Here is a 25,500-nt window from a genome sequence, read left to right on the forward strand (position 1 = left end):
AGCACACTTAACCTCTGAGCCACCGCTTCAGCTCTTGACGTAAGCATTATGTATTACATATACAAATCAACGGTAATTGGGAATTACTATTTCCATAGTAAAAAAAAAAAAACCTAGGTTCAAATAGATTAGATAATTTCCGACAAGATCGTGCAGCCTTAGGATACGGGGATAAACGGTTACGTGTCCTTAAGCATTCCTCGGTATGGCAGGCATGTTAAAAGGCTTTCCAGTTCTTTAAACATTTGAAGTGTGCGTGTGCCGGCTAGTACGCAGTAGGTAAGTTGGAGCGAGCACTCCACATGACAGGGTACTAAAAATAATTTTGCACTAGGACAGGGCTGGATCCCTGCGCAAGCAAAATGACAGAAACGTGCCCTAACACAGCCACGCTCTGGGAGCAGCTCCCAGAGGCGCTAGCTGCGGAGCTGTGTGCAGCGCCGAGGCTTGTGTGTGGGCGGGGCCAACAGCATCCGCGGACAGGTCTTCCCGCCTCTAGGGGGCGCTCGCGGCCTTGCCCCAGCGCCCTCGAGCGCCCTGACCTGCCCGCGCGTCCTTTCTCCCCACCAACACTCGGGATATTAAAACTTGGCACAGACGTATTTAAGGTTGCAGTTCTGGATTCCGGGGGCGCTGCAGACAGAAGCAGCAGAGTGAGTACCAGGATCTAGAAACTGGCCTGCTCTGGGTACCGAGACTTCCTATCCAGCTCCGGAAGTACCGCAAGAATGGGCGGGCCCTAGCGCGAGGCGGAAGTGCGGGGCGGTCCGGGTGAGGGGCGGAGCTTGGCTGGGCACGGTGTGCGGAGCCCTGTCACTCTCGGCTTTCACCCTGTGGCGCTGTCTATGGAGCGGCTCCTGGCCCAGCTGTGCGGCACCGATGCGGCGCGACCGCTCCCGCTGTGGGAAGGCGACACCACGGGCCACTGCTTCACCCAGCTGGTGCTCAGCGTCCTTCCCCACGCGCTCCTCGCCGTCCTCAGTGCCTGCTACTTGGGCACTCCAAGGTGGGTAGACTGCAGCCAGACGCCAACTCACATCTCCTCCAGGTATCCCTGGAACTGCGAAGTCTCTGGAGTAGGGCAGAAGCAGAAGAAAAGCTGACGGTTCGCCCTTAGTTGAGCAAGTCACCTACCTCCTCTGCAATGTTGAGAGTTAAATGAAACAAGGCGTTTAAACAGTAGTGCGGCACCTGGCGCGTCCTTACAGTTGCCAATGCATTTGTCTTGCAGAGTTCTAAATGTCCAAACACAACTGCCATGGATTGGGGGCAAACATGGGTAAACGTTTTAGCTAAAAGGGATGACTTGTGTTGAAGTTATAGGGCCAGTGGCACACCACTTCTGTCCGTGAAACTCTGCTGTGCTCTCTCTCCCTAGTCTAAAAGCAGATGCAGACTCAGCTGAAGGGAAGCAGTAAGGAGAAGAACAACATCAAAACCTTAGAACTACCTTGGCTCAGTGTCGTAAGATGTTGAGGCTAAACTCCCCCTGATTTTCTATTTAGTTCTTGGATGGCCACGTTAATCTTTCTGTCTCTTTTGCAGAGTGAGGCAAAAGCCTAGAGGAGGTTAGCACAGATACCCACAGCCTGCTCTGATGGATCCAGTCAGGTCAGGCATGGTAGCCTTTCATCCCAGTTCTTGGGAGGCAGAGGCAGGTGGATGTCTGTGAGTTCAAGGATAGCCAGGGCTATGTGGAGAGACTCTGCTGTCTCAAAAACAAAACAACACAAACAAACAAAAGAAAACAACCCTAGCTAGGCAAAGTGGCACATGCCTATAGTGCAAGCTGCTCTGGAGGCTGAGGCAGAAGGATCATTTGAAGTCAGCCTGGTCTACATAGTGAGACCCCGTTTCAAAGTGAGGGAAAATAAAAACCACCAAAGTATTTTGTTTATGATTAAACTTTCCCAGCATCCCAAAGAGCATAACAGACTCAGGTTGATTGTTTTGTTTTGTTGAAATAAAATGCCACTCTGTAGCCCACGCTGACCCGGAACTCACAGAGATCTGCCTGCTTCTGCCTCCGGAGCACTGGGATCAAAGGCGTGCCTCCAGCCTCACCCTCCGGTTTTCAAAGATTTATTTATTTTTCCTGAGTGTATGCCTGTGTACCACATGGGTGCAGTGCCTGAGGAAGCCAGAGGAGAGGGTGTCAGAGCACCTGGAATTGGAGTTTCAGACAGCTATGAGCCACCATGTAACCGGTTGCTGGGAACTGAACCCCTTGGTCCTCTGGAAGAGCAGCCCATGCTCTTTCTTAACTGCTAGGCCATCTTTCCAGTCTCTATTTCTTTTCTTTTTCTTGAATTTTATGTATATGAGGGCTTGCCTGCGTGTATTTATATGTAGTACATGCATGTCTGGTACCCTTGGAGGGCAAAAGAAGGCAGTGGGTGCCCTGAAAGGAGAGTTACAGAGGGCTGTGAGCTCTCCTGCAGGTCCTTGGAGCCGAACTCAGATTCTCCGAAAGAACAGCCATCTGTCACACGCCATGCCTCCCCCTGCCCGGTTTTCTTTTATGTGAACTTTCAATGCATTCTGACATTCACTGCTACAAATTTTTCTTTATTTGATTTTTTTTGACAAAGCCTAGGCTGGGCTGGAACTTTCTGTGTAGACCAGGCTGACCTCCAACTCATGGAGATCTTTGCATCTCCACCCTGTCTGGTGCTGGGATTACAAGGGTGTACCATCATGCCTGGCCTTGTGTTTGATTCCATTTATGGGGAGAGAGGTGTTGAGATGGGGTGTCAGATAGCCCAGTTTTGCCTGGAGCTAATGGTCTGCCTAACCTCCCTCCCCACTGCGGGGTTACCAGATGTGCCCCACCATACCAGCCTGTATTTGAGGGGTTTGGGTTTTTGGTTTTTCAGGATTTTACTATGTAGTTCCCTGGTTGGTCTGGAACTTGCTAAGTAGACCAGGTTGGCCTCGAACTCAGAGTTCAAACTGACCACCTGCCTCTGTCTTCCTAGCTCTGGGATTAAAGGTGTGTACTTCCATGCTTGGTTCCATCCAATATTTGATTCTTTTTTTTTTAAATATATGTATATGTGTGTTCAAGTGTATCCCCCCCCGTGTGTGTGTGTATGTGTGTGTGTGTGTGCGTGTGTGTTGCACATGTGTGCACGCTCTTGAGCCTGTGGAGTCCAGAAGAGGGTATAGGATCCTCTGGAGCTGGAGTTATAGGCAGTTGTGAGCTGCCTGACATGGCTGGCTGCTGGGAACTGAACTCAAGTCCTTGGGAAGAGCAGCAAGTGCTCTCAACCACTGAGACATCGTTCCAGCCCCTGTATTTGGTTCTTAATATAAACCTTTTGTTTGTGAAAACCATTTTGGATGTTAAGAAGATATAGATGAAGTGAAAAATGATCCTCTTGAGCTGAGAGGTCACACAGTGACCCACACCTGGAGGAAGGCTGGAGCAGAGTATTCTGAGGTGTTGTAAATGTAGACTCTCCTTTTAGAGGACAAGAGCTGTTATAAGTACATGTCACCCCAGGATGATTCAGATGAAATTAGGGACTCATGTGGATCCTTTTTATAGAAATGTTTATCTTTGTGTAAAATTTGTGGGGTTTTTTTTTCTAATTAGAATCTTCATGGTATTATAACATTAACTCGGATTTGTTAGTACCTGTAGCAAAAGAATGAATCAGAAAGCCTGTGGGTAAATGAGAAAATTGATTGGGCAATCTGGGAAGGCTTCCCGTAAAGGAAGGCTTTGGGCTCCAGGGTAAAGTAGAGCAGGCCAGAAAGGGAATTTATTTCATCTAGCTTGTTGGAGGTGATGGGCGTGTCTGAGCCTGGAGTCAGCCCTAATGTACCTCCTTTTCTTTTTTCTCTAGGACTTCAGATTACATCCTACCTTTCAGTCCTGGCTGGCGCCTCCGACTCACAGCTTCCTTCCTTCTGTCTGTCTTCCCACTGCTAGACCTCCTTCCAGTGGCTCTGCCTCCAGGGTCACGCCCAGGGCCCATAGGGCTAGAGGTTCTGGCAGGGTGTGTGATGGCTGTGGCCTGGTTCACCCACAGCCTGGCCCTGTGGGCATTGGTTCATTCCCGTCATGGCCGCTCCCGTGGACCCTTGGCCTTGGCTCTGGCAGCCTTCCTACCAGCTCCAGCCCTGGTGCTGACTCTGCTGTGGCATTGCCAGCGAGGCACGTTCCTGCCCCCGCTTCTCCCAGGACCCCTGGGCCGTGTCTGTCTTCTTATTCTGCAGCTGGCAGCAGTCTTGGCCTATGGACTGGGCTGGGCAGCCCCTGGGGGGCCACGAGAGCCCTGGACTCAGGAACACTTCCTGACCTCTGAGAGTCAAGAAACAGAGGTGGCTGAAGATGGAGAGAGTTGGTTGTCACGTTTTTCCTATGCCTGGTTGGCACCCTTGCTTGCTCGCGGCGTCCGTGGAGAGCTCCGGCAGCCCCGGGACATTTGCCGACTCCCCCGAAGGCTGCATCCTGCCTACCTGGCCCGCGCCTTCCAAGCACAGTGGAAGGAGGGAGCCCAACTGTGGAGGGCCCTGTATGGGGCCTTTGGATGTTGCTACCTGGCCCTTGGACTGTTGAAGCTGGTGGGGACCATGCTGGCATTCTCTGGGCCTCTGCTGCTCTCCCTCCTGGTGGGCTTCCTGGAGGAAGGGCAAGAGCCCCTAAGCCACGGCCTGCTCTACGTCCTGGGCTTGGCCAGTGGGGCTGTGATGAGTGCGGTGCTGCAGAACCAATATGGGTATGAGCTCCGGAAAGTGACGCTTCAGGCCCGGGGGGCTGTGCTGAGCATCCTCTACCGGAAGGCCTTGCAGCTTGGGCCCAGCCGCCCTCCCACGGGGGAGGCCCTGAACCTACTAGGCACCGACTCCGAGAGGCTGCTCAACTTTGCTGGCAGCTTCCATGAGGCCTGGGGCCTGCCTCTGCAACTGGCCATCACCCTCTACCTGCTGTACCAGCAGGTGGGCATGGCCTTCGTGGCCGGGTTGGTCTTGGCACTGCTGCTGGTACCCATCAACAAAGTGATTGCCACCCGCATCATGGCCAGCAATCAGGAGATGCTGCATCACAAGGATGCCCGGGTTAAGGTGAGCGACTTCTGGGGTCCTCCAGCCGGAGGGAGAGCCCACCCGGCAGCTAGGCGGAGGTGTGTGAGCGATGTCTCGGCTTCACACTGCTCTCTCTTCCCTGTCTCCAGCTCATGACGGAGCTGCTGAGTGGCATTCGAGTCATCAAGTTCTTCGGGTGGGAGCAGGCTCTGGGGGACCGAGTAAAGACCTTCCGGTCTCAAGAGCTGGGCCGACTCCGGGTCATCAAATACCTGGACGCAGCCTGCGTGTACCTGTGGGCCGCTCTGCCTGTTGTCACCTGCATCGTCATCTTCGTCACCTACGTCCTCATGGGGCACCAGCTCACTGCCACCAAGGTGAGAGCTGGGGAGGGGTCTTCGGGTTACCAAGACTATGCCAAGACTGCTGTTGCTGTGATGGAGTGCCATGACCAAAAGCGACTTGGGGAGGAAAGGGTTTATTTCGCTCACTCTTCTATGTAACAGTTCATCATCAAAAGCAGTGAGGACAGGAACTCAGGCAGGGCAGGACCTGGAAGCAGGAGCTGATGCAGAGGCCATGGAGGGGTGCCAGTTACTGGCTTCCTCCTCGTGGCTTGCTCAGCCTGCTTGCTTATGGAACCCAGGACCACCTCTCCAGAGATGGCACCACTCACCATGGGCTGGACCCTCCCCCATCAATCACTAATTAAGAAAATGCCCTACGGGCCTGCCTGCAGCCTGATCTTATGGAGGCATTTTCTCAGTTGAGAAAGATTTTCTGGAGACAATTTCTCAAGTCCTCCTCTCTGATGACGCTGCCTCTTGTCAGGTTGACAGAAAACCAGCCAGCAGAGGGAGAGGACGGCCCTAGGGAGAAATGGGAAGGGGTGCTGTGGAGTAGAAATGTGAGCTCAGGCCCTTAGTGTTAGCCGGGGGCGGGGAAGAAAGAGGACCCTGGCTGCCTTGTCCTTTCCCAGCGGAGGGGGTGTTCTCTGAGGGCTTTTTTCTGTGGTCTCGGATGTACAGCTCTTCGTGTGTGTGAAGGGACTGCTTTCTTCCTCTCCTTTATTTTCAGCTCCCGTTGGGGTTAAGTCCTTTTGTGAGAAGTGCTTTTATATATATAGACAAGGTGTCCCTGTGTAGCCCAAGCTGCCGTCTAACTGGGATTGGTGTGGCCTTTGGGGCAGGGGTCAATACTCGAGTGTTAGGTCTGGCCAAGGCTAGTGACCTTTGTTGTCACTCAGATTATAAGGAAGTCTCAGAGTGACCTAGGTTATGTGCTTATCAAGAGAAGCTTGGGGGTTTGTGTGTAGCTCCATGTCAGCCAGTGCTTACCGTGTGTGAGCTTCTGGGTCTGTCTCCAGCATCAGCATAGTAACCTGCAGCCAAGCGTGGTGGCGCACGCCTTTAATCCCAGCACTTGGGAGGCAGAAGCCGGCGATCTCTGTGAATCAGAGGCCAGCCTGGTTTACAAAGCGAGTTCCAGAACAACCAGGACTACACAGAGAAACCCTGTCTCAAAAAGTCAACAAACAAAAATAGTAACCTACATTCTTAAGGAACATTCAGAATTTCTAGAATTCTTAGGATGGCCACCTCTGTCTTTTTTGGAGGGAGGGGGTTCAAGACAGGGTTTCTCTTTGTAGCCCTGGCTGTCCTGGAACTCACTCTGTAGACCAGGCTGGCATCTGCCATTTCTAACCCCAGGGTAGCCCAGCCAGCTCCTTAGGCCTGCTGCTGCCCTGTTCTTGCCTCCGGAGATCAGTCCACAGGGCCACCCTTAGAGCAAGACTCAGGGACTAACGCCTCACCCTCACCCCCACTTAGGTGTTTACGGCACTGGCGCTGGTACGGCTGCTCATTCTTCCTCTCAACAACTTCCCCTGGGTGATCAATGGCCTCTTGGAGTCCAAAGTATCCTTGGACCGGATCCAGCGTTTCCTCGATCTTCCAAACTACAACCCTGAGGCCTACTACAGCCCCGGTAAGGGGGAAGGGGCTAGAGGGAAGAACTTAGTGCACGGTGAGGGGGGTGATATAATCTTTTTGTTTTAAGACTTATTTTATTTTTTGTGTATGTACATATACCTAAGTATGTGTATGTGTACCACATGTGTGCAGATACCCAATGGAGGCCAGAAGTTCCCTTGGAACTAAAGTTAACAGGCGTGAGCCTTATAATGTGGATCCTGGGAACCAAACTGGGGTCCTCTGAAAGAGTACTCATAACCACTGAGTCATCTCTCTAGCCTTAGCCTCTTGGACTGTGTACGTAGATGTTTCCAGAGAAGTCAGGAACAAAAGCTAGACTCAGGAGACTCAGGCTGAATTAGCTCTGGACAGGTCGATAAGGGACAGGTGACTCAGTGACGTCCACTGCTTTCCCCACTACATCCCAGCAGATGAGTGGTGGAGGAGCATTGGATGTGTGGTTGGTGGAGGAGCATGGGGTGAGTGGTGGAGGAGCATGGGTGAGTGGTGGAGGAGCATGGGTGAGTGGTGGAGGAGCATGGGTGAGTGGTGGAGGAGCATGGGCTGAGTGGTGGAGGAGCATGGGTGAGTGGTGGAGGAGCATTGGATGTGTGGTTGGTGGAGGAGCATGGGTGAGTGGTGGAGGAGCCTGGGTGAGTGGTGGAGGAGCCTGGGCTGAGTGGTGGAGGAGCATGGGTGAGTGGTGGAGGAGCATGGGTGAGTGGTGGAGGAGCATGGGTGAGTGGTGGAGGAGCATGGGTGAGTGGTGGAGGAGCATGGGTGAGTGGTGGAGGAGCATGGGTGAGTGGTGGAGGAGGAGCATGGGATGTGTGGTTGGTGGAGGAGCATGGGGTGAGTGGTGGAGGAGCATGGGTGAGTGGTGGAGGAGCATGGGATGTGTGGTTGGTGGAGGAGCATGGGCTGAATGGTGGAGGAGCATGGGGTGAGTGGTTGGTGGAGGAGCATGGGGTGAGTGGAGGAGGACCATGGGGTGAGTGGTGGAGGATCATGCGGTAAGTGGAGGAGGACCATGGGGTGAGTGGTGGAGGACCATGGGGTGAGTGGTGGAGGACCATGGGGTGAGTGGTGGAGGACCATGGGGTGAGTGGTGGAGGAGCCCGGGTGAGTGGAGGAGGAGCATGCGGTGAGTGGAGGAGGACCATGGGGTGAGTGGTGGAGGACCATGGGGTGAGTGGTGGAGGACCATGGGGTGAGTGGTGGAGGACCATGGGGTGAGTGGAGGAGGAGCATGGGGTGAGTGGAGGAGGACCATGGGGTGAGTGGCTGGTGGGGGAGAATGTGATGAGTGGCTCCTTCCCTGTTTAGATCCCCCCATGGAGCCATCCACGGCACTGGAGCTGCATGAAGCCCTGTTCTCCTGGGACCCGATTGGCACAAGCCAGAAGACCTTCATCAGTCACCTCAACGTGAAAAAGGTTTGTGGGGCAGACACCCGGGGAGAGCTCCCGAAAAGCAGGATGCCCAGACGGGTACCCAAGGACTGATGCAGCTCCCGGGAGGGAAGGGTAGGTGGGGCTTGGTGTGCAGGTTCCAATCCGAGGGGAGACAACCCCTAATGTGTGCATACCACTCCTCCATACCATCTTCTCACACTGCTCACTCTCCCAATGTGGGCAGCCCACACTCACCTGGTCCAAAGGTGTGTTTGGTCCCCTCCTGTGTCGCTTTCCAGCCGCAGGACAGTTCAGAACAGACCCCAGGGACTTGTACAAACAACTTAGGTGATCCCCATGTGGTCTCATGACCAAAGTCATGCCTGGTGACTCCTGACACGGCACATATAGTCAAAGAGCTTGTAATGGGACATTCCTACAGGACGGTCCTGAGTGTCTGCTCTCCTGACCTTTGTCTAACCCTTTGCCCCATGTCTCAACCCAGAGTTCTCCAGCAATGGCTGAATGGCCTCTACCACATTTGGCTCACGTTTCTGGCTTTTGTTGAATGTTTTGTTTTTCTTCTTAGTTCAGGCAAGACAGGGCTGGAATTTTTCAAAGGAATTTTACTAATGTGTTGGGTTTTTTTTTTTTTTTTTTATGTATAGATAGATGGAAGTCATAGAAACCCACTGGAGCTAGCCTAAGCAAACAAGAATTTGTAATAAGAATACGTAGATGAATCACAGAGTCCAAGACAAGAACACAGATCTTAGAGGCAGCCCAGGACCGGCCTCAACTTGCAGTGCTCCTGGCCTGCTGTGTGTTGGCCTCACGCTGTCTGCGGACTCTCCATTGAGTGGAAGTGTGACTGCAGCCAGTCTCCCAGCGTGCAGGCTCTAGCCAAGGAAGAAGCAGCCTGAGCCCAGATCCCTCACTTCTAGAAAGATGCTCGCCTGCAGATAGGTCAGCCCAGGCCTTCCTAGCGTGGGCATCCTGGACAAAGCTGCAAAGGCCCCTGCACATTCCTGGATTTTCTTCGTGAGCCAGGAAACAGCTCTGTGACCGTACATTGTAACTAAGAAATGAAGGAAGAGCAGGATGGTTTAAATTTCAGATCGCAAGAAAGGGCATGTTGCAGAACTCTGCCTTTGCCCAGTGTGGCAGGCAATGTAACCCAGCCTCATGGCCCCAAAGACAGGAATCCCTCCTCCCGTGCCTGCCTCAGCATACCTTAGGAGTCCTAGATGCCTTCCTCTTCCCTCTGGCAGGTCTTTCTCCCTCAGAGGCCTTTTACAGGCTGAAACTGAGAATAAAGCATGCACCTCCTCTGGGGCAGATGCAGTCACTGAGGTCCACACTGTCCGAGGGGTGGAGAGACATCCTTCCCTGAAGACTTACCTGAGGCCCAGAGAGGCCCAGAGGGGTTCGTCAGTCAAGAACATCAGGAGGGAGACCGTTGTTCCGACCCCTTCCCCCGCAGTCAGGCAGTGCTGACTGTGGCCTCCCTGCAGGGCACGCTGGTGGGCATCGTGGGAAAGGTGGGCTGTGGGAAGAGTTCGCTGCTGGCCGCCATCACTGGGGAGCTCCACAGGTAACAAACTGGCAGTGTGCCCCTGACTCTGGCTTCACCCTCAGGTAGCGATTTCCTGGGCCCCTGCTGCATGTGGGAATGTTGTGAGTGAGTGAGTGAATGTGTGTGTGTGTGTGTGTGTGTGTGTGTGTGTGTGTGTGTGTAGGAGTGGGGGGGTGCACATATACCCCAAAGGGTAAAATTCGGCCCCTTTCTAGGGTGGTGGTTTCAGTCTGGAGATTCAGAGGTTGTCAAAGTAAATCTGGGCTAGGATTTCCTCAACTGGTGAAGTGCTTGCCTAACTTGTACCACATAAAACTGGGCGTAGTGGTATAAATCTACACCTCTCAGGAGGTGGAGGCAGGAGGATAAGAAGTTTAAGTCATCCTTGGCTATACAGCAGGTTCAAGGCTAGCCTGGGATACATGAGATCCTATCTCAGAAAATCGACAAAACTCGCCAAATAAAAGGAGCAGGGGAGATCATTGTTAACATTAGAGCAGTTCTTCCTGACGCTGCGACCCTTTAACACAGTTCCTCATGTCGTGGTGACCCCAACCATAACATTATTTTTGTTGCTACTTCATAACTGTAATTTTGCTGCTGCTGTGAATTATAATGTAAATATCTGTGTTTTCTGGTGGTCTTAGGGGTCGAGACCCGCAGGTTGAGAACTGCTACAGTAGCGCGTCATCGAGTTAGAACAAGAGGAGAGGTCACATCTGCTGTCATAGATGTGGCTACAGAGGGAAGAGGGCCAGAGAGGGGTGAAGATTTGAGGGGGGCATGCTTGCAGGTGAGGATGAGCCACACCTGGGTTCCACAGTGTCTATAGGACGCTGCTGGGCTGGAGCCAAAGAGTTGCTTTCTCCAGTCCACAGTGAGCCCACAGCTAGGACCCCTTGACCTCAGAGGCTGCCAGCTCCATCTGAGGAAGCATCTGGGAGACAGGGCCTGGGCATGCAAGGGCTCAATAAGGAGCTGGTCCCCATGCTGCCCTGGCTCTCTACAGGCTTTGTGGGTCAGTGGCAGTGTCAGGACTGTCCAAAGGCTTTGGACTGGCCACCCAGGAGCCCTGGATCCAGTGTGCCACCATCCGAGACAATATCCTCTTTGGGAAGACATTTGATGCCCGGCTGTACACGGAGGTGCTGGAGGCCTGTGCCCTCAATGATGATCTCAGCGTGAGTCCCTGTCTCGACACCCTCACCTGCCTGCTTCCCCATATGTCCCCAACACTCCAGACTAGACTTACCTCTCTGGGAAGGGCTTCTGCACAGGTGTCACACATCTAGAGCAAGCATCAGTCCCTGGGCCTCCACGAGTGTTCAGCTGCATGGTCCCCAGTTCCCTGTAAGGCCCAAGGAGGATGGGGAGGGTGTTGCACACAGCATCTAGAAGAGCCCTGAGGCCTCCAAAACCAGGCTAGTTATCTGTGAGGCTTGGCCTACCCAATAGGAAGGTTTGGAAGAGTCAAGGTCTTCTTTAGAATCCTTGGGAAAGCTGCCAAGCCCATTATATTGCCCCATACCCACAAGCCAAGTACTTAAAGCATAAGAGAGAAACCAGATTTTTCCTGTGAGCTCTCCAGCCAATCCCCATGTCTCCTCCAGGACTGTTGTCACCCCTGGCCTGCTCAGGTAAATATGGAACTTCCCTGGACAGGAGGCCTTTGATTTTGATCAAGGGTTATCTTGTGTCCCTTTATCATTTATTTCACATCATACAGGCAAGATGGTTTACCTGCCTGTGCTTTGGTCCCATCTGTGGAGAGGAAATAATGCCAACTTTATAAGATCTTCCAATGATACAGTTCCTGTCTTAGTTACTTTTCTAGTGCCGTGATAAAACACCATGACCAAGGCAACTTATGGAAGAGTTAATGAGGGCTCACAGTTGCAGAGGACTAGTCCTTGACCATCATGGCGGGGAGCATGGCAACAAGCAGACAGGCGTGGTGCTGGAGTAGTAGTGAACAGCTCACACCTTGAGACCGTAGTCACAAAGCAAAGAGGGCTAACTGGGAATATTGTACCTCAAAGACCAACTGCAGTGACTCACCTCCTCCAGCAAGGCCACACCTCTTAGTCCTTCCTAAACAGTTCCACCAGCTGGGGACCAAGTATTCAAACACATGAGCGCCTATGGGGACCATTCTCATTTAAACCACCACAGCCTAGAAGGTGTTAAGTACATAGTTAGTGTTCAGTAGCCGCCAGGTGTTGGAATTTGGGCTTATCTCCTCTAAATCACTCCTCCCAAACTGAAGTGCGGTCTCAAGCTTAGAAGGCCCTGTGGTCTTTCCTATGAAGGAAAGGAGACGTGGTAGGAGGTGTGGGGAGTTTGCTAACCTCCGGGTGTCTGCCCCTCAGATCCTGCCTGCCGGAGACCAGACAGAGGTGGGAGAGAAGGGTGTGGCCCTCAGCGGGGGACAGCGGGCCCGGATCGCGCTTGCCCGGGCTGTCTACCAGGTAAATAAGGTCGGCCGGGTGCGTAGGTGGTTAGGTCAGGGGTATGGAAGTGATCTAGCACCGTGGAGCTTGGCCGAGGAGGGGCTAGGAATATTTTTGTTGATGTCTTCCTCCCTCACTCCATGTTCCTAGTTATTGGCTATCCTACCCCCTATTTTCTGATTCAAGGCAAAAATAAAGGCCTGAGGCACTGGAGCCCAGCAAAGCACTAGACTCACGTCTCTGACTTTACGTTGAGTTGGAGGGAAGTCTGTCATGTCTCACGTCTTCCCTACTATGGTAGAATCCTTCTTGCCTGTCACTTCTGACTGCCTCGAGACCTGGGTCTAGGAGAGCCTCTGAGCCCAGCTAGAGGGCCGGGGCCATGGTGCCTGCCATGTTCATTCTGTCTAGGAGAAAGCATTCTATCTCCTTGACGACCCTCTGGCCGCCGTGGATGCAGATGTGGCCAACCACCTGCTGCACAGGTGCATCCTGGGAGTGCTGAGCCACACCACCCGGCTGCTGTGCACGCACCGCACTGAGTACCTGGAGAGGGCTGACGTGGTGCTGTTGATGGAGGCCGGGCACCTGGTCCGAACAGGTAACGTGGCGAAGGAAACACTTGCCCTGGGGGGATGTGGGATGACGGGTGGAGTGTCAGAGCGGATCCTGCCACCCTTCCACAGAGCCAGCCTGAGGAAACAGGAGAACGGGCTGGGATGGGGGGGAGGGCGGGGCGGGGGCGTGTATGGCAATGTGCCCGAGCCCTTAGAACTTAGCCTCCTGGGAGCTTTGAAAGCAGTCATGAAGTGAGCAGTGACCTGACCCGAAGGAACAGCCTTCTTGTAAAGAAAGAACAGCAGAGCTCTGGTGGATTATTGTCCATCAGAGGGGCATGGCCACCTGCAGAGCTCGTTGGCAGAGCAGTAGGAAGAAGTGAGGCCCAGCCGGAATATCAGGAACTGAGGTAGAACCTGAGAAAAGGCTCCCGCAGTGTTGACAGACGATACCCGCGCAGGTGTGGGGGGCGGGCCTTACTCATGGCTATGGAACGTCTGTGGGCCACCCTCCAGGCACGCAGCAACGGACCTAATGAGTCCCACACGGGCAGACTGGGGGGAATGGCCAGAGGGGGATGGTGGGGTTACCACGCATTTAGAAAGGCACAGTGTCGACCTATAACAGCCTCCCCCTGCCGCCTTCCAGGGCCTCCCTGTGAGATTCTGCCATTGGTTCAAGCTGCCCCCACAGCCTGGGCTGAGGAGGAACAAGTGGCTGGCTCAGGTGGGAAGAAGGGGCTGGGATTCCCCGCCTTGTGTCTATATGTGTGTCATGGAAGAGATGAGGCTGGCCTTGAACTTCCAGAGTAGCCTAGACTGGCCTCAAGAGATCATAGATGTGTGTCACCACATGGAAAAGTTGGTTTTCCTTTTGTTTTTCCTCGAAGTCCTAGGAGTGAAACTCTGGGACCCGTCATACTCTTCAGAGGCTCGCTGCCCTCGCCAGTCCTGGGCGGCTTTTGTTGTTGCTGTTTTGTGTTGTTTTGCTTTTTGAGACAGGGTTTCTCTGTTCTGTCCTGACTGTCCTGGAACTCTGCTTTTTATCAGCACACAATGGAAATGATTTTTAAAGCCTGCCTGCTCCTGTAAAACATTCCCACGTCAAGTGTAATTCCTCTGAGGCCTTCCTGATTCTCACAGGCAAGTCCCTGTCAGTACAGAACCCAGAGGAAACCGCAGAGGGGCTGGAGGCGGAGCAGAGCACATCTGGTCGCCTAGTACAGGAAGAAAGCAAAAATGAGGGCGCTGTGGCCCTGCATGTGTACCGAGCGTACTGGAGGGCCATGGGCAGCGGCCTGGCCGTCGCCATCCTCGTCTCTCTGCTCCTCATGCAAGGTGAGACCGCCCCAGAAGGGCCTTGCCTGCCCCCCTCCACCACACCCCCAGCCATGCTGTCCAGGGGCTCATGACTGTATTCACCTGGGTGTCACCCCACGCTCAGAACCTTGCCACGCATAGACAACAGTTGGACACAAGGTGTGCCCCAGTTTTGAGGATTCCGGAGGTCAGCTAGCCTTAGTGCTCCGTCATAGTCCTCTTTTTAATTAACACAAAATCCATTTTCTGTGTGATGTTTGCCTGCACGTGTGTCGTGCACCATGTATGCTTGGTGCACACGGGTCCGGAGACATGGGATCCCCTGGACTGGAGTTACGGATGGCTGTGAATGATCGTGTGGCTTTGGAGAATTGAGCCTGGGATCTCTGCAAGAGCCACAAGTGCTCTTAACTGCTGAGCCATCTCTCCAGCCCCCATCATAGTCACCCTTTTAAAAAAATGTACTATTACGATTTTTTGAGACAGGGTCTCACTGTGCAGCTCAGGCTGGTTTGGTTGGCCTTGAATTTTCAATCCCCCAGCCTCAGCTTTTGAGTATGGAAATTCTAGATGTGCACCACCACGCTGGGTTTCCACAGCTCTCTTTTGATCTGCCATCCAGGCAAGTCCCATTCTGCAAAATTGGTCACGCTGTCCCAGAGCTGAGGGGTGGTAGGTCTAGGGACAGTGTGCAGTAGGGAGACGCAGGGGTAGTGGGTAAGACGCGGAGGCCCGGGGCGGAGTGCAGAAGAGGGAGACTGTCGTGGGCTGAGAGTGTGGGGTCTGGGCAGAGCAAGCGGGGAGCTCTGCAGCCTCTTCCTCCCGTTCATGTCCAGCCACACGCAACGGCGCTGACTGGTGGCTCTCTCACTGGCTCTCTCAGCTGAAGACAGCCAGGAATAGCTCTCAGGAGGGCCCAGCTTCCTCCAGCCCAGGATCCACAGTGCTCTTCTCCCCGCCGCCGCCGCTGCTTCTCTTCTCCTCCAGAAACTTCTAGTGAGTGGCCGGGGCTGGGAGGAGGTCTGGTGCTCTCCAGTAACCTGGAGGGAGGGAGGGCAGGCTTGGAACTGTGTCTTTTAGAGGGTGGGAAAAGAGAAGGGAAGGGACCCCTGAGTAGGCCTTCTTTGGATTACCTGCAGTCTCCTCCCCACCACTCAGCATCCCACTGCTCAGAACTGCTTCCAACGGCTCCTCCGATGTCCACTTCTACCTCACCGTGTATGCCACCATTGCTGGCGTTAACTCTCTCTGCACCCTCCTCCGGGCGGTGCTCTTTGCGGCAGGTGCCCTTCAAGCAGCGGCCACATTACACCACCGCCCGCTGCATCAGCTCCTCAAGGTGAGGTGATGGGAAGGAGGGAGGGGTCCCAGCTTGTGTCCCCCAGTGCGTGGACCACGTTCACATTCCCAGTCCATACTGCAGCCTCTGACAGAGGGGGCAGCGGAAAACTATCTCAGACCAGAAACCTGGGAGTCAGTGTGGCTGGGTTTGAGTCAACTGGTGTCAGCCTGTTTCCATCCATAAAGAGGGCAAACAAGAGAACATTCCTTAGAGTGTCTTCTCGGACTTGAGGTGCTAAGGCTTGACTTTGTAGATCATGCGAGGCCTGTTTTCTCTTTTGTGTTCTTTACCTCCCTTCATGTCTACACTGTTTCCTCTTCCCTTCCCTTCCTCGATACGCATCCTTGCTAAGGGAGTTTAATATGTTATCCTTTTCGCTTGTTCATCACAGAATGCCTGTGTTTCATGGGCATGCATGTTTCTAGATTTTTATTTCTTGTGCATGTACTGTTGTTGTTATGTTTGAGAGTGTCTCACTATGCGGCCCTGGAACTCACTATGTAGACCAGGCTGGCCTCAAACTCACAGAGGTCCACCTATCTTGGCTGGGATTAAAGGTGTGCACTACTGCGCCCCGCTCTGTGCATGTATTTTTATTCCTAGTTATTGACAATTTTTATCTCGAGCTGTTTCAGAGGCCCACCCCTCCCAGGCCTTGGGGTGCACACTGGTAAGCCCAGACTTTGGAAGGTTGAGGCAGGAGTTTCTCGAGTTGAAGGCAGCCCTTGAGCACACCCTTAACTGACAAGGCCACGCTCCACCCAGCCCGGGCAGGGTTTTCCTCCTGCCGTCTACGGCTCACTTGTTGGCCTAAGGTGCCTGTCTCGTAGAGAAAGATTAGCTCTCTGCTCTTGAAGGAGCAGTAAGCGGGTCCAGCCCAGAGGGTGATGGATGCTTGACACGGCCTTGTAGGGCAGCCACTGGCCTGAGGAACCGGAGTCTTTCTCACCTTGAGGTAGTTCCCGCCAACTTCCACCGATTCCTCTCTCCCCACACTTTGGGGATACATTGTTCTTTTCTCCACTGAAGGCCGTCTTTCCCACCTCACCCCTCACCAGCCTGCCCCCAGCTCTTTATCTTCAGCCCTTGACCTTGTCCAACCCCCTCCCTCCTCCAGGCACCGGTGGCTTTCTTCCACTCCACGCCCTCGGGCCGGGTCTTGAACCGCTTCTCCTCAGATGTAGCCTGTGTGGACGACAGCCTGCCCTTCCTCCTCAACATCCTGCTGGCCAATTCCGTAGGCCTGCTGGGCCTCCTGGTCGTGCTGGGTTCCGGCCTGCCCTGGCTGCTGCTGCTGCTGCCGCCGCTGGGCTTCCTCTACTACGGGGTGCAGCGTCACTACAGGGCGTCCTTCCGGGAGCTGCGGCGCCTGGGCAGCCTCACCCTGTCCCCGCTCTACACCCACCTGGCTGACACCCTGGCGGGCCTCCCCGTGCTCCGGGCTGCAGGGACCACTTACAGGTGCATCTCCCAGCCAGAGTCGGGGTCGGGGGCCGGGGGTCAGGGGGCGGTAATGGGGGAGCGTGCAGGGCAGGGTTAGAAGTAAAGGAGCCTGTCCTCCTTGGGTATAGACAGCGGGGAGAGGACACTCGGGAAGTGTGAAGATCGGGGAGTAAGGTGGAGCAGGAAGTAGGTAGGCCGGCTTCCAGGAAGGGTGCCGGGGAAGGGTGAGGTCTGCAGCAGTGGTGTGGCTTCTCTGCCTCCCCCAGGTTTGAGGAGGAGAACCAGCGACTCCTGGAGCTAAACCAGCGGTGCCAGTTCGCCTCCTGTGCCACGACGCAGTGGCTGGACATTCGACTGCAGCTCATGGGGGCAGCCGTGGTCAGCGCCATCGCCGCCATCGCCCTGGTACAGCACCAGCTGGGCCTTGCCAACCCAGGTGCCGCCTAGGGACCCGTCACCCTTACTTTAGGAGCAAGTCCTTCCATCCAGGTCCTTGACCCAGACCCCCGGTGTCTCCCCGCACCCCCAGTGTCACCTCCTGCCCAGTGTTCCCTTCATCAGTACCATCATCATCCTCCTTTTAATGCTAAGGAATCCAGGGGCAGTGGTGGAACTGGGACCAGACCAAGGCTTCTGTGGTCATCCTTTCCTCGCTCCCACCCCAGCCCTTCTACTCTGCCCCCGTCCCTCCCTGGTCTCTGCCCGCCACCCCTCTGAGCTTCCTTCTCCAGGGGACTCCAGTCCTTCCAGCCAGCCTTCTCTGCCCCGGCCTCGCTCCTGTCGTCTGCCTGCTCCTGTGCCCTTGACCGCCTGCAGTCCAGGGCTGGGATTCTCTTGTTCTGCACACCCTCTCCCCCACGCATCCCTAGCAGATGCTGTCCCTCTCCCCAGGGCTGGTGGGCCTGGTGCTGTCCTATGCCCTGTCCTTGACGGGCCTGCTCTCGGGCCTGGTGAGCAGCTTCACACAGACAGAAGGCATGATGGTGAGTGTCGAGCGACTGGAGGAGTATTCCTGCGACATTCCTCAGGAGCCCCGAGGCCGGCCAGCGCAGGTGGGTCTGCCCTGCCGCCCTAGGCCAGTCTTCCCGGTCCCCTCCTTCCATGTCCATCCTCTCCTCTCCCTGTTTCCTGCACCTCTGTGATCACATCCGCCATTCTCCACTCATCTCCTCTTTCCATCCTCCGATTCTGCCCTCAGCATCCTTCTCCCTTCACCTCTGACCCACAGACACCCCAGCAGGGCATCAGGTGGCTGACCCAGGGAAGCGTGGAGTTCCAGGACGTGGTGTTGGTGTATCGGCCAGGGCTGCCAAACGCCCTGGACAGGGTGACCTTCCGAGTGGAGCCCGGAGAGAAGCTGGGCATTGTAGGCCGCACGGGCTCCGGCAAGTCTTCCCTGTTCTTGGTGCTCTTCCGGCTGCTGGAGCCCAGCGCCGGGCGGGTGCTGCTTGACGGCGTGGACACCAGCCAGCTGGAGCTGGCTGAGCTCAGGTCTGGGGGACAGGTGACTTGGGAGGAGGGCAGTGGGACTACTCTGGGGAGGTGTAAGTAGACTCAGGGCAGCCAGTCAGCAGACAAGGAAGATGCGGTGGATAGGGGAGGACAGGTCAGCTGCGCCCCCGGCTGGGTGCATCCCCATCTCCATCTTTCCTGTGCTTCCCAGAACACACCTTCTACTCCAAACACTAGCCGTTGCCTTCTAAGTCAGAGCCTCTCAGGAGCTGTATTCCGAGATGCCATGAGCCCTCAGGCCTCAGGTTTGGTAGGCAATACATGGTGCAGCTTGGGGCCTGGGTCAAGTGCACTTGGCCACACGTGACCTCATCTGAAGCTATAGATGCCCATTCCCAGTTTAACTTAGCATCGTTTTCTCCCAGTCCACAACACGGAAAGGGTAAGGACGTCTCATCCTAAGCCCAGAGCTCCCTGCCCTGCCTCTTCCGCCCTCTCTCGCCCCTTGACCTCCTCCCACTTAGAAATGCCTGCACCCCATTCCCGCCCTCTTCATTTCCTGCCTCGCCACTGCCCTCTCTGGGGTCAGCACCACAGCTCAGCCCATTGGTTCTGGCTTTGAACACCTCAGTAAAGTGTGATTCCTTAAGGCCAGGTCCAGGCCTTCACCTCTCTGGTTCTTCTCACAGTGCCAGTGCTGTCCTAGGTGTGTGGCTGACGACTGATGATTTGGTGGGAAAGGATGGGAAGCAGAGGGAGTGATGTTTGGATCTCAACCCCAGATTTCCTTACAAGTGCCAGGGCCCATAGGCAAGCCTGTGCCACAAGAAGATGGACGCATCTCCAGCCTGGCCCCCGTGTCCTTGTTCCCCAGATCCCAGCTAGCCATCATCCCCCAGGAGCCTTTTTTGTTCAGTGGGACTGTCCGGGAGAACCTGGACCCCCAGGGCCTCCGTGAGGACGAGGCCCTGTGGCAAGCGCTGGAGCAGTGTCACCTGAGTGAGGCGATCGTCGCTGTGGGTGAGTGCCGTGGGTGAGTGCCGGGCCCTGGCCTGAAGAGCAGGCGAGAGGCAAAGGGCAGCCTCGGCAATGGAGATGTTCTGCCTCCAGGTGGTCTGGACGGAGAGCTGGGGGAGAGGGGCCGGAACCTGTCGCTGGGACAGAGGCAGCTGCTGTGCCTGGCCAGGGCTCTTCTTACAGATGCCAAGGTAAAACAAGAGGAAGGGACACCCAAGAGGGAGGACGGGGGCTGGGAGAGGTTTCAGGGAGAAGCTGAGGGTGGGGAACTGTAGGTAGGTTACAGTCTTCTCACCCCCCTCCCCCTTGCTCCAAACGGTCCAGATCTTGTGCATCGATGAGGCCACCGCAAGTGTGGACCAGAAGACAGACCAGCTGCTCCAGCAGACCATCTGCAAACGCTTTGCCAGCAAGACGGTGCTGACTATTGCCCACAGGTGTGAGAATACTCAGGGACAGTGGAGGCACAGGCCTCGGACCCTTGCCAGGACCCTCTCCTCACAGAAGGAGATCAGACCCCAGAGACAGCATTGGGTGGGCAGGGGATCAAGGCCTGGGGACCCCGGCTCCTCCTCCTTCAGGAACAGCCCCAGGCCCTCGGTAGCCCCAGGCCCTCGGTAGCCCATTATCCTGAAAAACACCACCATTCTTCCCAAAGCACAGACCCAGGGACTCCAACCTGTGGGGGACAGATCTGTGCAGTCTGGAGCGATCTGGAGGGAAATCGGGTCAGCTTTCTCTGTAGGGCACTGTATCCCATCTCCTCTCTCTGACAATCTCCTCCCACCCAGGCTCAACACAATCCTAAACTCTGACCGGGTGCTGGTGCTCCACGCCGGGAGGGTGGTGGAGCTGGACTCGCCCTCAGTCCTGCGCAGTCAGCCCAAGTCACTGTTCCAGCAGCTCCTGCAGAGCAGCCAGCAGGGAGCCCCCCACTCCCTCCCCGCAGGGCCCTGAGCCTCCCAGGGAGCTGTGCGCCTGCCCACCAGGGCTGCTTGTTTACAGTTCTCCTCTGAGCTTCTACCTCTCCTCCACCTGCCCCAGACGGAAAAGGGCGCCCTGGATTCCCCATGTGAACCACACGCGCGTGGTGTGGTGAAGGCTGAGGCTTCCTCAGAACCGGCCCACCGTGGGCCTTGTTGCCCAGAATTCTGGGCCAGTTTTTCTTCCACAGAAGCCCACTATCATTTTCATAATTTTATTTGATAAAATTCCTATCTTACATTCTGTGTTTTAAAAAAATAGTATTTCTGGTGTGAGGCTGAAACCCCCTGGCAGGGTGGACCAAAGCCGAGGGCTGAGGGCTGGTGAGGACGGACCTCCAGTCTGAGGTGTGAAGGAGATGAGGAGGGGGCCAGAGAGGCCCCGCCACCATCACAGTGCTGTGGTCTTGCCAGGCTCAGGGGGCAAGTCTGGCGGCAGAGAGAACCCTGCTGGCAGCATGCTAACCTGGCACTCCCGATCCTGCCGAGCCGGGGCATAGTGTGGGGCCGGGAAGCAACAGGGTGCGGCGGGGCATATGCCCCGGCGCCATGCCCTCAGCATCAGCAGCACAGTGGCCAGGACCAGGGCGGCAGTGAGGGACCCGAACACCACCAGGGCCACCAGGCTGGACTCACCTAGCCCAGCCTCTTGCCTCCGCACCACCTCCTTCACTGAGATCCTCAGGAGGCCTGCCCCCGCACTGTGGGGGGCTGCCCCCGTAACTACGGCCACCGCCGAGGTGGGTGTCAGCGGGGTGCCCGCTGTGGCAGGGGCAGGGGCCCGTAAGACAAGCTCACAAGTCTTGCCACCATAGCCACTGGGGCAGAGGCAGTGGAAGTCGTGGATGCGGTCCCGACAGCGGGCCCCTCTCTGGCATGGGCGGCTGGCACAGTCGTCTAGGTTGATGGTGCAGAATCGTCCAGCAAAGCCCTCAGGACAGAGGCAGGAAAAGCGGTTTATGCCATCAACACACGTGGCACCGTTAGCACAAGGCCGCATCAGGCAGTCGTCCACATCCACCTCACAGCGGGCACCCATGAATCCTGCCAAGCAGCGGCACGTGAAGTTGAGGGCAAAGCCCTGGTTGTCCTGGCACTGGCCGCCATTCCGGCACGGGGAACTAGGGTGGGAGAGAACACGGGGATCACCCTGCCAGTCGGTGTCCTGACCACTGACGCCCCCTTTCATGCTGCGTCACCTCAGGCTGCTCCTTCCGGGTTTCAAATAACCTTATTTTTAAAGTGAGAATAAAAATAGCCACATCGTGTGGGCTAAATGAGAGAACCCAAGCAGTTAGCACACGGTCAGGCCCAAAGTCAAGGCTCAGAGAAGTGCTCTATATTATCTCCACAGGCTCTTAGGCCTGTAGCGGAAATGGGGCAAGTCCAGCCCTGTGGCCGTTTCATAATCCGCACAGGAAGAGCCAGCTCTTAAGGCTGCATGTCTGCTTTTGTGAGGAAGGAAAGGGAATCTTAGGAGCCTCCCTCCCCACGCCACCCTCCTTACCAAAGCATCATTTGAGGAGAAGAAGGTTTAGAATCTGGGGGGCTAGAGAGTTGGCTCAATGGTTAAGAGCACTTCTTGTTGCAGTGGACCTGGGTTCGATTCCCAGCACCCACATGGAGGCTCACCACCCCCTTGGGCACCAAGCATGTGGTGCACAGCCGTATATGCAGGCAAAACACTCATACACATAAAATAGAAAAAAAGATGGTTGGGAATCTGAACCCGGCACACGACCACAGTGGGGCTTTTGTCCTGAAGTGCCCTTGTGTGGGTCTGACCCTCAGTCTCCTGCCCCACTGGCAGTCCTGCCTTTTTCCTCACTCCCCCAGGATCCCAGCACTCACCCTGCCTGCTCACAGGGTCCGGCCTTGCGCTCACAGCCACGTCCATGGAAGCCTGGCAGGCACACACAGTGGTACTCACCACCCCCATCGTACACACACTGGCCCCCGTTCTGGCAGGGTGACTGTGAGGTACAGACGTGCTCATCTAGAGAGGAGATAAAAAGAGTGGGATAGCCAGCCCCTCGTAGTTGGTTCCCTGGACCCACATGGACCAGATCCAATGCTCTGTGCATGTGGCTCATACTTCAGCTCCATCCCCGGCCAGTATGGTCTGCTGGGGAAAGCTATGCTGAAGTAGAGTTCTGGAAGTTCCTGGCCTCAGCTCCGGCAGTCGGGGTCACACTGACTTTAGAGGAGCTACAGCTCTTCTGTGGACTGTAGCTTCATCATGTTTAAAATGGGCACAATTTTTTAGCAGCTGTCTTTCCAACATCATGAGGTGATGTTGAGGATCCTTTCAGACATCAAGTAGAAATGAGATCAGTAAGGATGTATTTGAGGATTTGAACAAGACACAGTAGGTGCTCAGTCAGTAGTAACTATTGATGGATTTCTAGAACATTCTAGAACACGTGGGCTCTGGAGCCGACGGCTGCTCTACCCTACCTTTGTCACAGAACTTTCCCGCCCAGCCGCTGTGGCAGATGCACTGCCAGGGCTGGTGGCAGGTACCGTGCTGGCAGCCAGGCATCCTCACACAGCGCTCACAGTGCGGCCCCTCCCAGCCTGGGTCACACCTGGTGGGACAAAACACAGGATCAGGACGTGTGTGTGTGTGTGTGTGTGTGTGTGTGTGTGTGTGTGTGTATGTGTGAGAGAGAGAGAGACAGAGACAGAGACAGAGAGAGAGAGAGAGAGAACCAGGGCTTCTAGACAGACAACAGCCCCAAAGGGAAAGCAAACTAGCCCCAGGCAGGTGGAGGGCTGCGCAGACAGACACATAAGCAATCAGACAGACAGACCACAGCATCAAGTACAGCATCTGTTTTATCTAGGTTTTCATTATCTGTTTTCTCACATGGAAGCTGAGAAAACACCTCCCCTGAAGGGTATTGTTAAAGAAACAAAACAGTGTAAAGGCCTCTGGTGCCATCCCCGGAGTGTCTGGTTACACACATTTGAAAGAGTGAGTGACCTTCTGAGGTCACCGGGGTCATCATCCCTCCAGACACCAGAGCAAGTGGCTGGCGTTCGTTTTGTCCTGCTTTTATCAGAGTCTCAAGTCGATAAGGCTAGCCTGGAGTCCTGATCTTCCTGGCCTCACTTCACAGTCACTAGACTTCTGTTGTTTTGTTTTTGTTTTTTCAAGACAGGGTTTCTCTGTGTAGCCCTGGCTGTCCTGGGACTCACCAGGTTGGCCTCGAACTCAGAGATTCACAGCCTTTGCTGGGATTAAAGGCACTGCCAGGTGACTTTTTTTTTTTTTCTTTTATAAGCCCTCCAGGGATGTCTGGTTTCAAATACTCCAGCACTGGAGCCCCTTGTAACAACCGCCTTTGTCGGCTCACTTCTTGTGTCCACACTCTCTTCTGCCACAGAATTCGCTCAGTCTGCCCTGGTGAATCCATTGCAGGATCCACTAAGGAAAACACCCATCCTCCCCGCAGCCTTTCTTCCCAAGCAACACTTCTCTTTATTTCCCTCTTTCCCGGGGCTCTCAGTCTCTGAACTCTCAAGCTGCAGACGTCTCTAAGGGCATCATGAGGGACAGAAGCCCTTGAGAGAATAAAAACTCAGATATCCAAGCTCCAGTAAGAGGCAAAGGGAGATGAGGGAAGGGGAGGAGGGGGAACGGGGAACTGGTCATCCTGTTGTGTGAAAACAAAGAAATAGCATCTTAAGCTCTTAGACATTGTTTTGGGTTTTGACCTGCTCGTGGGTGGAAAAGTGGAGAGCAGAGGATTTGACGCACGCACGTGTGCTGCAGAAGTACCTGCAGGAGCCGTCAGGGGCACAGCAGCCGTGGGCCAGGTCACAGTGGGAGCTGCAGTCATCCGCTGAAAGAGATTGGTGGAGTAGGTGTGAGTCTGGGTCAAGGTCTGGCTTCCTGGGACGCGGGACTTGGCAGATGTTCCTGTAGTTAGATGGACTCAAGCTTTGGGCATGGCAATACCGAAGAGAGTCCTATTCCTAGGGATCACCCAGGACTCGCCAGCCGGATGGAATGGGGCGGCTGCAGTGCCGTCTCTAGCCGGCAGAGGTCAACGTGCCAGCGAGGACCCTGAACAGGGCCGCGACCCGATCCCTGGGGCACGCTCACCTCTGGCAGGCTGGCTGGTTGCCCCCAGGATGCACAGCAGGCACATGAGATGTAGGCGGCGGCAGCCGCTGGGCATGGTCAGTTCCGGCCCCAGGAGGGACGGACGGATGAACGGCCAGACGTGTGGACACCTGTGGGATGGCACTGGCTAGGAGGCGGCCGGACGCTGAGATAGCGGCACTGAGACCGGTTCCAAGTGACAGGAGCCGGAGAAGGAGAGGGACTCAACGATTGAAGACCAGGGTGGGAAGCGAAAGGGTGGAGGCGAGGAAGGGATGAGCGGGCGAAGGGACTGGAGACAGGAACCCACTAGGCAGTTCTGCGGGAAAGAGGCCAAGGATGGGTAGCGGCGAGCGTGGCCACGGCGCGGGAATGGCCAGGGCTGGGATCACGGTCCAGGTGGAGGGGTCCGCAGGGATGGGGACAGCGCTGAGAGGCAAGCGCGACAGGACCTGAGGGCCCGGGGAAGGAGGAACGGCTCCCAGTTCCCGGCCGCAAGCGGTCTCCACCCGGGTCCTCCGACACCCACCCACCCAGGCCTGGCTCTCACCCCCACCCCCGCTCGCTCCGCCGCGCTTGGGCCTGGGGTCCCCTCCACGCGTCCGTGTCCTCCTGGTTTCTCACCTCCGGCTGGGAGGCGACGCGTCCCCAGGGCGCAGAGTCAAGCGGGATCCGACGGGCTGGGCCGGGGGGCCGCCCCTAGCTGGCCGCGGGGCTCGGCGCCGAGGTGGCTGCCATGCCAGCCGAGCGCTCGGGAATCTGGGGCTGCAGGCGACCCCGAGCGGCGGCGGCGGCGGCTCCTCGCGCGCGCTCGGCCCCCTGCCAGGGGCGGCGTGTGCCGGCGGAGC

At 55.6% G+C, this 25,500-nt stretch overlaps 2 protein-coding genes across 5 annotated transcripts; one reads left to right on the forward strand and one right to left on the reverse strand.

Moving 5' to 3' along the window:
- The first annotated feature begins 544 nt into the window (after positions 1-544).
- Abcc10 (ATP binding cassette subfamily C member 10) lies at positions 545-20,780 on the forward strand. 3 transcript variants are annotated; one of them, XM_028887208.2, is made up of 21 exons: positions 846-1,006; positions 3,852-5,073; positions 5,184-5,411; positions 6,864-7,020; positions 8,334-8,443; positions 9,916-9,995; positions 10,987-11,158; positions 12,347-12,445; positions 12,839-13,028; positions 13,634-13,711; positions 14,128-14,322; positions 15,141-15,300; positions 15,463-15,643; positions 16,764-17,107; positions 17,356-17,525; positions 17,981-18,141; positions 18,318-18,580; positions 19,416-19,561; positions 19,652-19,749; positions 19,883-19,995; positions 20,350-20,780. In XM_028887208.2, exons 1-21 carry the CDS (start codon positions 846-848, stop codon positions 20,513-20,515), a joined length of 4,494 nt encoding a protein of 1,497 aa, XP_028743041.1. In that variant the 3' UTR covers positions 20,516-20,780. The 3 variants fall into 3 exon arrangements, 2 of the variants coding, with proteins under 2 accessions (XP_037055371.1, XP_028743041.1); XM_037199476.1 differs by lacking the exon at positions 20,350-20,780 and having other exon boundaries at positions 547-1,006; positions 19,883-20,343; XR_003736376.2 differs by lacking the exons at positions 19,652-19,749; positions 19,883-19,995; positions 20,350-20,780 and having other exon boundaries at positions 545-1,006; positions 18,318-19,247; positions 19,416-19,503.
- Dlk2 (delta like non-canonical Notch ligand 2) lies at positions 20,743-25,472 on the reverse strand. 2 transcript variants are annotated; one of them, XM_028887211.2, is made up of 6 exons: positions 25,277-25,472; positions 24,653-24,783; positions 24,326-24,389; positions 22,999-23,129; positions 22,393-22,537; positions 20,743-21,662 (listed from the first exon to the last, which is right to left on the reverse strand). In XM_028887211.2, exons 2-6 carry the CDS (start codon positions 24,726-24,728, stop codon positions 20,933-20,935), a joined length of 1,146 nt encoding a protein of 381 aa, XP_028743044.1. In that variant the 5' UTR covers positions 24,729-24,783; positions 25,277-25,472; the 3' UTR covers positions 20,743-20,932. The 2 variants fall into 2 exon arrangements, with proteins under 2 accessions (XP_028743044.1, XP_028743043.1); XM_028887210.2 differs by having other exon boundaries at positions 25,203-25,281.
- Between the last annotated feature and the right edge of the window lie 28 nt (positions 25,473-25,500).

This window comes from Peromyscus leucopus, chromosome 16_21 (genome assembly GCF_004664715.2).
Source record: "Peromyscus leucopus breed LL Stock chromosome 16_21, UCI_PerLeu_2.1, whole genome shotgun sequence".
NCBI lineage: Eukaryota > Metazoa > Chordata > Mammalia > Rodentia > Cricetidae > Peromyscus > Peromyscus leucopus.

Bases quoted from the DNA above. Each gene is read 5' to 3' on its own strand.
- Abcc10 (XM_037199476.1), top strand. From the start codon at position 846: ATGGAGCGGCTCCTGGCCCAGCTGTGCGGCACCGATGCGGCGCGACCG. The intron at 15,301-15,462 runs GTGAGTGGCCGG...CCCACCACTCAG, and splicing joins TTCTCCTCCAGAAACTTCTA to CATCCCACTGCTCAGAACTG. The intron at 17,526-17,980 runs GTGCCGCCTAGG...CCCTCTCCCCAG, and splicing joins GCTGGGCCTTGCCAACCCAG to GGCTGGTGGGCCTGGTGCTG.
- Dlk2 (XM_028887211.2), bottom strand. From the start codon at position 24,728: ATGCCCAGCGGCTGCCGCCGCCTACATCTCATGTGCCTGCTGTGCATC. The intron at 24,390-24,652 runs GTGAGCGTGCCC...AATCTCTTTCAG, and splicing joins AACCAGCCAGCCTGCCAGAG to CGGATGACTGCAGCTCCCAC. The intron at 21,663-22,392 runs GTGAGTGCTGGG...CTCCCACCCTAG, and splicing joins GGACCCTGTGAGCAGGCAGG to TTCCCCGTGCCGGAATGGCG.